The 13209-nt window shown below is 40.1% G+C and overlaps 1 protein-coding gene across 12 annotated transcripts in view; it reads left to right on the plus strand.

Moving 5' to 3' along the window:
• The window catches only part of AEBP2 (AE binding protein 2), a 153897-nt gene that overhangs the window by 13546 nt on the left and 127142 nt on the right, over positions 1-13209 (plus strand). For 4 of the 12 annotated variants that reach the window (XM_089303904.1, XM_089303899.1, XM_070049445.2 and 1 more), the window contains exon 2: positions 3687-3740. The exons of the other annotated variants lie outside the window; for them this stretch is intronic. Coding sequence is in view for 3 of the 4 variants with exons in the window: in XM_089303899.1 (XP_089160025.1) it covers positions 3687-3740 (54 nt within the window). In the remaining variant the exon portion in view is untranslated. The remainder of the gene's footprint in view (positions 1-3686; positions 3741-13209) is intronic. 12 annotated transcript variants of the gene reach the window in all.

Below are 13209 nucleotides of genomic sequence, written 5' to 3' on the forward strand. Positions count from 1 at the left end.
GAGCAGGGGGGACACAAATCAGCACTGATACGGGATGCCAGAGTTGCAGGCACACTGCTGTGTCACAGTGCTGGCCTCTGTTGTGTTATATTTGGCTGGGTAACAAATTTCCCCAATATTTGACAAACTTAGGCCTCAATGTTCGTGAAGTTTTAGTGAAGATGTTGGCTGTTGCCACAGTCACGTGAAGGCTTGATGGAAATGGGAGGTGCTGTTCCAGGATGGCTCATTTATGTAGATCTGGGCAGGAGGCCTCAGTTGTCTCCTCAGTTGTCTTTGTAGAGCTGTGTGTGTGTGTGTGTGTGTGTATGTGTGTGTGTGTTTCCTCATGGTATGGCAGCTAGCTTCCCCCAGAGAAGGTGATCCGAGAGAGAGCAGGGAGGAGGAAGCCACACTGTCCGCTTACCGCCTAAATATACCTAGGTTTTCCCTTTCATAGATTTTTACTTCACAGATAAATGATTCCTATTTTTCCTCTAAGTCATATTCTCTGATACACCAGCATTACTTCAAATTTTTGTTGCCTGAGACAACCCTTTCACATTGCCACAATGAATGCTTTCATGGCCTTCTTAAAGTTGGTTTTAATTTCTTTGTCATTTTAATTCTCATGTTCTTTCCCCTTCTCCCTTTTGGCTCTGTTCTATGGACGGAGGGTTATAGAAAGTATTGTAGTACAAAGAGCTAGTAATCTGGAGTCAAAGGATACAGTTCAGATCTACCTGTACTATGATTTTTTAAGACAAGATTTACTTATTTGAATGATGGGGATGGGAGAGGAGAGAGATTGAAAGATCTCCCATCTGCCTTTTCATGTTCCAAATGCTCTTAACAGCTAGAGTTGGGTTAGGCTAAAACTGGGACCCCAGAACTCTCCCACGTGGGTAGAAGGAACCCACTCCGAGTCATTACTGCTGTCTCCCAAAGTCTGCATTAGCAGGAAGCTAGGAGAACCCAGGCACTCTGATGTAGGACATAGGCATCTTTATCACTAGGCTAAAAGTTCTTTTTAGTAACAGAATGTATGTAGGTAAAGTTATCAGTTATTAATAAAAAAAAAAACTTTGGAATATATTTTCCAGTAATGATAAAGAATTTACAGTGATCTAGCCACATGTTCATTTTTTAAAAGATTTTATTTGAGAGGTAGAGTTACAGACAGAGAGGGAGAGACAGACAGAGAGGTCTTCCCTCCATTGGTTCACTCCCCAAATGGCCGCAATGACTGGAGCTGTGGTGATCTGAAGTCAGGAGCCAGGTGCTTATTCCTGGTCTCTCATGTGGTTGCAGGGGCCCAAGGACTTGGGCCATCTTCTGCTTTCCCAGTCCATAGCAGAGAGCAGGATTGGAAGAAGAGCAGCCGGGACTCGAACCAGCGCCCATATGGGATGCCGGTGCCAGGGGTGGAGGATTAACTGACTGTGCCATGGAGCCACCCCCAGCCACATGTTCATTTTTATGAGTGTATTTGTAAAATAATTCTGTTGGCCTTAGAACTAAATGGGCAGTTTGAGGCATGGACAGGTGTGATGTTTGTATGTTTAAGAAAAATTAATGGTTAGTATGGTGCCCTATTTAGTGATAGGAAAGAAATGAGGTGGTACCTCCCCAGATACTTAGTTTTTAATGAGAAGTCTAAAGTAATAATTGCCTTATTTTCTGTCTTTTTTGTTTCCTGTAACTTGTGACACAGATTATTAAAGTTAGAACTGGAGAGTATTGTATAGTCAGTGACTAAAGATTGGGTGGAAGAGAGCGGGAACTGCATTTTAGTGTTAGGTGAATGGTGAAGAGAGAATTCTAGAAAGCCTGATTGAAATATATAGACAAGAATGAGCTAAGCATGTTGAGGGGACTTCTTACCTAGGTCTGAGGATTCACACTAGAACTGGGAAGTAGGAATTGATGGCTAAAGTGGGTCCTTTTTGCTGACACAGTTGTACACATCTCTTTCAACACAGGCTTTTGCATCACACTCTTTGCATCTCCTGAACTCCTGTGTAAAGTGTTTTCTGGGACACTCTGCTCCTGGTTGATAAACATACTGCTGGTACTCCAAGTTCTTTGTCCTTAATACCATTTGAGTAATTGTCTTCTGCTAGATTTTGTATTGTCTGAGAATGGGAGCCTTGTCTGTCTTGATTGGTGTTCTCTTTGTAGTACCTGCACAGTAGTACCTGGCATACATTTATGGTTTTCTTAAATGTGTTTTGGATGAATGATGGAACTCACATATTGCAGGAAGATTATTATGTAGTAAAGTTAGAGAAGAAAAGTTTGGGAACTGAAGACTAGTTAGATAATAGGAGTAGCACAGGTGTGAACTGAAGTGATTCAAGCTGGAGTAGAGTGTGGGGGAGGGGAGGGAGAGTTTTAATGCTTGGTGCTATGGTTTGGACATCACTGCAGATGTTTAGTCCCTGAAGCTGTAAGTTGAGGGTATGGAAGAGACTTGATCCAATTATGGCATTTAGGAGTTGGGCCTACTGGAAAGACCTTATGTCATTGAGGTCATGCTCTGGGAAGGTAATCTCAAGGAGGCTTAATTATGTAAGCCTGAGCTGGGCCTACCTGCTCTCTTTGATTGCCATGTGATCCTTTGGGTGAGTTCCACCATCCTGCCTTTGTCAGATATGAGACCAACGGAGCCATCCTGTCTTGGACTATGAACCTACATAACTGTAAGCTGAAATAAACCTCCTTCATATATAGATGCTCTCCAGTATTTGTTACAGTGACCAAAAAACTCATATCCTTGGAAGCCAAATCAAAGGAAAGTGAAAGCCCTTCTCTTGGAGCTGTATGTGAAACCTTGATATTATTTCTGAATACAGTTTTTTTTTTCCTTGAGGATTTCAATGGAACATTAGTTTGCTTTTTTTTTCTAGATACAACCATCATTAAAATACCTAAATTAAAGAACATTGAGTAATGACAGCATGAGCTTTTGGGACAGAAAGCCTTAGGTTACTATAATTTAGCTTTTCAGAAGTTGCTTTCTTAACTGTAAAAGAGGAGCAGAGTTTCAGTGTTAGGAATAAGGGCTGGCCTGTATGAAGGGCCAAGGGCTATATTTAATTCAGAGTTCTTTATTCTCCTATTTCTCATTCTCTACACATTTCTCATGTATGGGGTCGTGGTGGAAAGAGTATTCTCATGACAATAAATGATCAATACTGTAGTCAAACTGCCTGCAAGAACTTTGGCAAATCATTTAATTTTCCTGGAACTCAGATTGATTCTTTTTCTTAAAAATGGGGAGTTTTGACACAAAAATACAAAGTAATTTGGAGTTCACATGTGAAGATTCTGCTGTAAACTTGGCAAGTCCTCCCAGTACTAAGTCAAGTAGATAATGTATTCTGTCCTTTGGACAAAGCCAAGATATTGATCACTGCAGCCTTGCTCCATCTAGGATAGCAAGGACACTTTAGATTGAGTTCTTGTAGGTTCAAAAATCACCATATTTCTCTTTCATATATATGAGATTGTTTTGAAATACATGTTTGTTCTGTCTCCTCCAGGCTATAATATTTTTAAAATTAAAGATCCTGTCTTATTTATTCTTGGATTGCCAGAACTTCCTATCACACTCATCTAATGCACTGTCTGTACTCAGTAACTCAAGAGTTGGTTGGATTGAACTGAATGTGGAAGTACCCAATGTGTTTTTCTTTTTTTGTCAGTGTTAGCGTGGCTACAGGAAACGAAGAGAGCCATTCTTATATTAAGTACCTCATGTAAGTGGAATTGCACAGCTTTTGTCTTTTTGTGACTGGTTCATTTTCATTGAGTATCATGTCCTCAAGGTTCATCCATGTTAAAATATGCCAGAATTTCCTTTCTAAGGCTGAATACAATTCTATTGTGTATCTATAGCACATTTTGCTTATTTATTCATTTATTGGTGGTCGCTTGGATTGCTTCCAAGTTTGAGCTTTAATTCTGTTATGAACATGAGTGTACAGATGTCTCTGAAATCCTGCATTCAACTCTTTTGAGTACCCAGAAATGGTCAGCTTGTTTTGTGTGGAGTAACCTAGGTATATGAGCTCATTTACATTTCCGAGCCTTATCTTCGTGTTTTTTCATTATTTTTTAAAGAGTTACAGAGAAAGGGAGAGAAAGAGATCTTCCATCTGCTGGTACACTCCCCAAATGGCTGCAACGGCCGGGGCTGGGCCAGTCTGAAACTAGAAGCCAGGAACTATATCCAGGTCTGCCATGTGGGTGCAGGGGCCCAAGCCCTTGGACCGTCCTCTTCTGCTTTCCCAGGCACATTAACAGAGAGCTGGAATGGAAGTGGAGCAACCTGTTCTTGAACTGGTGCCATATGGATACTGGCTTATCCTGCTATGCCACAATGCCGGTCCCATCCTCTTCATTTTTAATAGAGGAAAGGTTAGACTGTAGCCTAAATCCCTCCTAAAGACTGTGAAATACAATAGTTAGTTGTGGAGTGTTGTAGCTATTTAGTCTTTCGGAGAATAGAATCTTTTGATGTTTTACTTCTTTAATCTCAATACTTTTCAAGTCTTGCTTTCTGGCTTTCATTTGTATTTCAATGTCCTAGAAATATGAATGTTGCAAATTAGAGAAAACGCCGAGATCTTTGAATGATATTAGTATTTTTCAGCAATATCATTTACTAGTCTATTTCTGCTTTATAATTTTTTTTGTCATTTTTGTATTTTTTAAAGATTTATTTATTTATTTGAAAGCATTATGGAGAGAGAGGGAGAAGACAGAGACTTCCCATCCACTAGTTTACTCCTCAGGGGGCTGCATGGCGAGGGCTGGACCAGGTTGAAGCCAGGAGCCTCTTCGAGGTCTCCCATGTGGTTGTAGGGCCCCAAAGACTTGGGCCATCCTCTGCTGCTTTCCCAGGTGCATTGACAGGGAGCTGAATTGGAAGTGGAGCATTTGTGACACAAACTGGTGTCCATATGGGATGCTGGCATTGCAGGAGGCGGCTTTACTCACTACACCATACCAATTCCCATTTTGTACTTTTTAAAGTAATGAGTAGATGAGTCAGCAATATGATTTTTTTTTTTATTAACTGTTAAAGAAAAAACTTTAAATTTTATTTGACAGGCAGAGAGAATACATCTACTAGTCCACTCCCCAAATGCCTACAACTGCCTGGGCTGGGCCAGGCAGGAACCTAAGTCCTTGAGCCAGCATCTGCTGCCTCCCATGATGAGCATTAAGCTGAAGCTAGATCAGAAGAGAAGCAGCCAGGACGTGATCTAGGCACTCTGATATAGGGATGTGGGCGTACTCAGTGGTGACTTGACTGTGTGTCACTCACTCACCCCAAGTTTTTGGTTTAAAATTATTTTGTATGTTACTTACTTGAATATGGCTTTTGAGATTTTTTTTTTTATTTGACAGGTAGAGATATAGATAAAGTCTTCCTTCCATTGGTTCACCCCCCCAAGTGGGTGCTATGGCCGGCGCTGCGCTAATCCGAAGCCAGGAGCTTCCTCCTGGTCTCCCATGCGGGTGCAGGGCCCAAGCACTTGGGCCATCCTCCACTGCACTCCTGGGCCAGCAGAGCTGGACTGGAAGAGGCCGGGACTTGAAACCAGAGCCCTTATGGGATGCCGGCGCCGCGGGCGGAGGATTAACCAAGTGAGCTATGGCGCCAGCCTGGCTTTTGAGATCTTATTGAAAACAAGTATACTGAAATCATCTGATAAAATCATTTTTTTTAAACTTAAAAACCCTTCAAATAAATACAATTGCCTTGTAAAATGGGAGTAATCCTTTGTTAGCAGATTGTTTTTGACATTCCATCTCTGCTTATACACATTTGTCTGGAAATATTTTTAAGGAGGTAAAAGATGACTCCGTATTGTGTGATTGTAGTGAAATAGAACGTTTCTAGTGTTAACAGTGTTTTTGTAGATAATTGTTTGCTGATCTCTTAAGCTGGCTGAAAAATGTGGGTGGAATAATTGGAAAAAGCTATAGAGTTGAGATGAGAAAACAAATTTAAAGTGATGTGCACAGTACAGTACATGGTGATAAAAGAATGTAGCCTACTTGTTTTCCATGGACTGTATTTCATCATTATTGCATAAAGTCCCTTTTGGCCAATTTAGTCAACACTTCTGGGTATTGGGGAGAAAAATCTTTTGTCTTTATCCAGAGAAATAATTGTGGGGATAGACACTAGTCTTTTTCTTGATTAGAAAAATCCATTTTAGCTTTTTAAATTATAGTGATAATAGCTTATAATTACAGTAATAGTAATAATATCTTGGTTTTGTCTAATGATTTTTAGTGTGCCTCTAATTAATTTTTTATGATTATTTCAGTTGACAAAGCCATATATTTTACTTGCATAAAGAATCCTACTTAAATTTGTCGCTGAAAGACCTGTGCTTTTACAGTATGCAAGGCTAGCCTGGTTTGGGAGTTTACTCTGAGAGATTTATGGGTGGTTCACAGTACAAATTAATTGGATCATAGGGGAGCAGAATTCCTTCCACCTGAAGTGAGTTGGAAGGACCTTAGGGAAATTTGACGAATTTATAACCACATGTGTATAACACATACAACAAAATAGGTGCTTGTCTGTACTTTTTTCCTAATTGTTTCTGAGTTTAAAGACCTAAAAGCTACAGAACTAAAGCAATTTGGAAAGTAAAACCCATCAGCCTTAAAGCAGTCTAATGTGGTCTAAATGTATTCATTTTGTTTAAGACCAGTTTCATAACTTCTTTGTCCTTGATAAATAAAAAGTGAGTACCCTCTATCCCTGGAATGAATATATCAAGTTGTGTTTTGGGTTGACATTGTTACACTGAGGGGCTCAAGTTTGAAATTTGGGACAATTTTTACGTGAGGACAATATTGCTTTCTGTGACTGACCTTGAATTAATTTTTTAATGAAGCTAATTGACTCGTAGGAATTAAATTTAATAGTTTATCTTAATAGGAAAACTGCCCAAAGGAGTTCAATTATGTAGGTGTTAATTTTTTTCTGTATATGCACTATAGGTGTACAAAAGAAAGTTTTGTTTGTGTGCACACTAAATAAAACAGTGTCAGTTATTTTGGTGAATATAATAGACTGTTTCATTAGTTCCTTTTTTTTTTTTTTTTTAAGAAAGATGTACTTTATTTGAAAGGCAGAGTTACAGAGAGGCAGATATGAGAGAGAGAGAGAGATTGAGAGATTGAGGTTGAGATCGAGATTGATTTTCCCTTTGCTGGTTCACTCCCCAATGTCCACACTGACCAGAGTTGGGCCAGACCAAAGCCAGGAGCCTAGGAACTCTATCTGGGTCTTCCATGTGGGTCCAGAGGCCTAAATATTTGTGCTGTCTTCTCCTTTCCCAGGTTCATTGGCAGGGAGTTGGATTGAAAGTAGAGCAGCCGGGACTCTGATCAGTGTTTATTTGGGGTGTGGGTATTGCACATGGTGGCTTAACCTGCTGCACTACAATAGCAGCTCGTCAGTAGTTCCTTAATACCTCATTCAGGTTTCTCTATGGCAGTGTGGCAGTTAAATTGTTTGGCATTACTGTTTTTGCACTGATTTGACTTTGGGCAGGTCACATAAATTTTGTGTTTTAGTTTCTGTTTATAAGATGAAGATGTAAGTAGTACTCCTAGAGTTGTTGGAAGCATTAACTGAGTTAATACATGTGTAGCATTGTCCTGGTTATCATGGCTACCTATTGATTTAGGCTTTCTCGTGGTTTAAAATGACAGTTTATTTTGCTTACGAATCTACAGTCTAGGCAAGGCTCACTGGAGTCTGCTCATTTCTGTTGTACTTGGTGTCAACTTGTAGAATGTCTTCAAGGATGAGGATGGAAGGCTTTACTAACTCACCTCATGTACAGAGTTGTTGAAGAGGTTTGTGAAAAAGTGGGATTAAAATATAGTTTTGGGACGGGCATTTTGGTGTAGAAGTTTAAATTGCTGCTTGGAATTCCTGTGTTCCATACCAGAAAGTCCTGGCTACTCTGCTTCTGATCCAGCTTCTTGTTAATGTCCATCCAGGGTGACAGTAGACTGTGGCTCAAGTAATTGTGTCCCTGCCACCCTGGAATGGAGTTCCAGGCTCCTGTCTTTGGCCTGGTCCAGGCCTATATATTTTGGACATTAGATGGGATATCTTTCTGTGTTTGTTGCTCTCTATCTTTCAAATACATAAATAAACATTTAAAGAAAAATGTGTTTATTCAAATGTAAAAATTTTTGGAATGTATGCATAGTTTTTGTGTAACACATATTTTTCATCTCTTTTTTTGAGGAATCCTTTATATATCGGGATTTCAGGTTGTTTTTCCACATTAAAGTCACATTTTAATAATGTTTTCTATAACCGTTTTGAAGTTCCTGCATATCTGTTAAGTCTGGTGCCTGAGCTAGAAAGACTGAAAACATCTATGGGCTAGAAAAGTAAAAGCCTTTTGATGCTTTTCTCTCTAGCTCTGTGTATATTCTTTACAGGATCTTTGTGACATGATTCTTTGTTGGATTCAGATTACTTACTTGCTGCTTAGGGCTCCCAAGTGTGTGTCCCCAAAGAGAGGCTGGCTGAAACTGAATTGCCTGTTATGACCCAGTTTCGAAAGTCTGGCAGTATCACTTCTGTGGTAGTCTCAGGCCTGCTCAAATTCAAGGGATGATATCAGCCCCACCTGTTTTTTCAAGTTTTAGTTGAAAGGAGGAATGAAACAGATCTTTCATCCTCTGTTTAACAGGGACTCAGGTGCTTGAACCTCAGGTACCTACCTGCTGCCTCCCAGGATGTGCATTATCAGGAATCTGGATTGGAAGCAGAGTACCTGGACTTGAACCAGGTACTCTTGGTATGGAATACAGGTGTCAAGCAGCAGATTAACCTGCTGCCCACAGTGCCTGCTCCAGATCCCACCTGTTTGCCACATTGTAAGAAAAGTGGCATGAAGCAGCCTGTAATAAGCAGATAACACAATACAGTACATAGAACAAACTGTATGTTAGCTATTATCATTCCGAATAGGAATTCAGATTTAGAGTGGCTTTTGTGATAAAATGCTTATAAAAGATTTATGTGAAAGGCAGAGTGAAAGGGAAAGTCATCTTCCTTCCTCTGGTTCATTTTCCCAAATGACATCAATGGCTGAAGCTGGCTCAGGTCAAAGGCAGGAGCCTGGAACTTCATCTGCTTCTTCCACATAGGTGTCAGGGGCCCAGGTACTTAGGCCATCTTCTGCTGGTTTCTCAGGCACGTTAATGAGAGTTGGATCAGAAGCAAAGCAGCCAGGACTTAGAACACCCTCATATGGGGTGCTGGCCTTTGCTAGTGGTGGCTTAATCCACTGTACCACAGTGCGGGCCATGTGATACACATTTCGATACAGTAAGTTACATAATCCCCATTTTTCCTTAAGAGAAAGTCATAACATGTGCAAGGCAGGCTGTTCATGATTTTTTCTTTCTTTTTTTTTAAACGTAAATTTAGTGACTTATTTTTGAACTCTTTTTAAATTAATTTTTAAAGATTTATTTATTTATTTGATATGCAGAGTTACGGAAAGGCAGAGAGAGGAGAGAGAGGTCTTCATATGCTGGTTCACTCCTCAGATGGCTGCAATGGCCAGAGCTGCATCAGTCCAAAGCTAGGAGTCAGGAGCTCCTTCCAGGTCTCCCATATGGGAGACCCAAGGACTTAGGCCGTTTTCCACTGCTTTCCCAGGCCATAGCAGAGAGCTGGATCTGAAGTGGAGCAGTTGGGTCTTGAACCAGTGCCCATATGAAATGCTGGCACTGCAGGCGGCGGCTTTACCCGCTGTGCCACAGCTCTGGCCTCTACTTTGAGCTTTCAAAGCCTTTTGTCAAACCTGGAGTAAGCAGGGCATGTAGTTATAGTCTGTTCTAACAGATTAGGAATGGATAACTCAGGTAAAGAATTTTCACTCTTGTGTAATATCAGGTGTATGACTTCATATTTTTCAAGATAGATTCTTAAGTGCTTTGCTCACTTTTGGATTGTAACCTAATAATTTTGACTGTAAGTATGGGAGAGACATAGTGTAGTCTTCTAATAATGAGTGGCAGTTTTATTGTAGACAAAAGGAACATCTATTGAAATAATGTTAGCCAAATGATACCTTACTTTGTTATACCCTAAGATTATGAATATTTTCTATATAGCTGTAATGTTTACCTACAATTTTATAAACATACTTTGAGGAACTGTGTATATTTTTATTCAAAGCTTATTATCAGTTATGAAGTTTATGTTTAGATTGCTAACTGACCATCTGCTAAATGTTCTTTATTGAAAACAGTAGAATTTTCATCTTTCTAACGTCTTATTCTACCTTGTGCATTCTATGTGAAGGATTATGTTCCATTCTTGAAAACTTAGAATGTTAGAGTATTTTATAATAATTTGTTTTATAATAATTAGAATACAAACTGAGCTGAAGACTTCTTAAAGAGTATGTTTTCCTTTGGTAGAATAAAAATTAAACAGCTTTGATCTAGGAGAGATTAAGGAGGAGGTTCTTATGTAGAATTACTTTCCAGATTCTGAAGAAAGTAGCTAGACACTGTGATCATTCTGTGTTTTTTTACCACATTCTTTATCATACATTTTACCTATCTGTCACTTAATTCATATGTAACATAGTTCAGTATTTTATATTTCACAGTTAGTAGGTTAAAATTTTGATGTCTGTTGAGAAAATGAAGAATCCAAAGACAATTTACAGGGTACAGTGTTAGTGTTACATAGGAAGAGTAAAGTTTGATATTCTGCTGTACAACAGCATGATTATAAAGTATCCTGTATTTCAAAACAGCTGGGTGACAGGATTTTGAATGTTCTCACCACTGAGAAATGAGAACATTTAAAGTGATAGATGTGCTAATTACCCTGATTTGATCATTATACATGTGTAAATGTATCAAAACATCATATAGTACCTCATAAGTAGGTAACAATTGGGATAAGTCAGTCAAAAAATTCATAGATAATGGTAGTAGATGAAACTTTCTTCGCCCAAATGAAAATTTTTTTTAAAGATTTATTTTATTTGAAGGCAGAGTGACAGAAAGGGAGAGATAGATAAAGAGAAATTCTGTCTGCTAGTTCAATGGCTGGAACTGGGCAGGAGTCTGGAACTCTGTTCTGGGTGCCATGTGGTGGCAAGGATCCAGGTACTTGGACCATCTGCTGCTGCTTTTCCAAGCACATTACTGGGGTGCTGAATTGGAAGTAGAGTAGTCAGGACTAGGAAGTGGCTCTGATATGGGATACTGGTGTCACAGGTGGTAGCTTAACTAGCTGCTCTATGATTGCCCCCCCCCCCCCCCCCCGCCAATGAATTTTTGTATGAAACCCTCAGGTATAAGGCAGATAAAAACAGTATTTTATTAAAATTTTTAAAAACATGTTTGTTTATTTATTTGAAAGGCAGAATTACGCAGAGGCAGAGAGGGAGAGAGATCTTCCATCTGCTGGTTCACTCCCCAAATAGCCACAGTGGCCAGAGCTGGACTGATCGGAAGCTAGGAGCCAGGAGTTTTCTTCTGGGTTTCCCGTGTGGTTGCAGGGGCCCGAGAACATGGGCCATCTGCTGCTATCTTCTCAGGCCCTAGCAGAGAGCTGGATTGAAAGTGGAGTAGCCCACATGGTATACTGGCATTGCAGGCAGCAGCTTTATCCGCTACGCCACAGCACTGGCTCCAGGATTTATTTGAGTTCAAAATAGTTTATAAAGTCAGAACAGAAAGACTTTTTAGATGAGTTTCATATTGAAATGGTATACTTAGTCTTTAGAATGGTTTGAGGGTATGGACAATGTCTTTCTGTCTACATGTCACATAGTTCTACTAATCTCTAGCTGTTAAAGGGGATTTTGTTTGAAAGGCAAAATGGCTGTCTTTACTTACTATCACAGATGTAAAAATGGGCAGAACCTTACACTTCACCAGTAAAATGCTAATACAAATTTTAAAGTTTTTATTTTTATGAGAAGGATGTGAGAGTGGGTGAGGGGCCACAGAGAATTGGGGAGAGAGAGATTTAGAGAAAGTAAGACACAACAAACTCCCATCTGCTGCTTTATACCCCTGAGTGACTGCACAGCCCAGGGCCAAAATTGGAGGCAAAGCTATGAGACAGGAAAGCAATCCAGATCTTCCCTTGTGGGTGACAGGAACCTAGCTGCTTGAATCCTTACCTCTGCCTCACTGAGTCTGTGCTAGCAGGAGGTTGGAGTCAGGAGCCAAAGCCAGGCATGGATCCTAGGCATTGTGAATGGGATGCAGGCATCCTAACTGGTGCCTTAACTGCCAATTACCTGCCTCAAACTAGTATTGTTTGATGTCAGCCCTGTAATTTTTACTGTGCTGCTGACTAGAACTACAGGTGAGGAGAGCATGCAGCAAGTAACCAAGTCTTCTTGGAAGACATTTGATTGGTTGAGACATAAGATGTGTGATTTACAGACATAATTTTACATGACTGGATATAAGAAGACCTAAATTATGGTGAGGGAAACACCAGTGCAGAGCTGCAGCCTTCCTAATCAGTGACATGTTTATAGTAAATGCTGAAATTAATATATTTTCATGCTGAGAGTAAATATACTTTTTTTTTTTTTTAAGATTTATCTGAAAGGCAGAGTTACAGAGAGGCAGAGGCAGAGAGAAAGAGAGAGGTCTTCCATCCGCTGGTTCACTCCCCAGATGGCCGCAATGGCTGGAAGTGAGCCGATCTGAAGCTAGGAGCCAGGAGTTTCTTCCAGGTTTCCCACGTGGGTACAGGGGCCCAAGGACTTGGGCCGTTTTCCACTGCTTTCCCAGGCCATAGCAGAGAGCTGGATTGGAAGTGGAGTAGCCCATATAGGATGCCGGCACTGTAGGAGGCTGCTTTTACCCACTATGCCACAGTGCCGGTCCCAAGAGTATATATATATATATATATATATATACTTGATTTCAGATTATATACTGTTGCCTTTTCCCATCCCGGTTCTCAATCCTCCTTTAAAAGTGGAAGTTTTTGCAGCCTAGAAAGAACTAACTACTGTGAGACAGGGAGAAGATGAGAGACCCAGAGTTAGCAAGGAAAATCTAAGTGAATTTCCAGACTGATAACTGAGAAGGTATCTGGCTATTAGGCTGCCCCTACCCTTTGAGTTTCACATTCAAAAATTAACCTCGGACTAGCATAATAATACTACAGGT

The sequence above is a fragment of the Oryctolagus cuniculus genome, chromosome 9 (genome assembly GCF_051225735.1).
Source record: "Oryctolagus cuniculus isolate XC-2025 breed Fujian yellow rabbit chromosome 9, ASM5122573v1, whole genome shotgun sequence".
NCBI classification, from domain to species: domain Eukaryota; kingdom Metazoa; phylum Chordata; class Mammalia; order Lagomorpha; family Leporidae; genus Oryctolagus; species Oryctolagus cuniculus.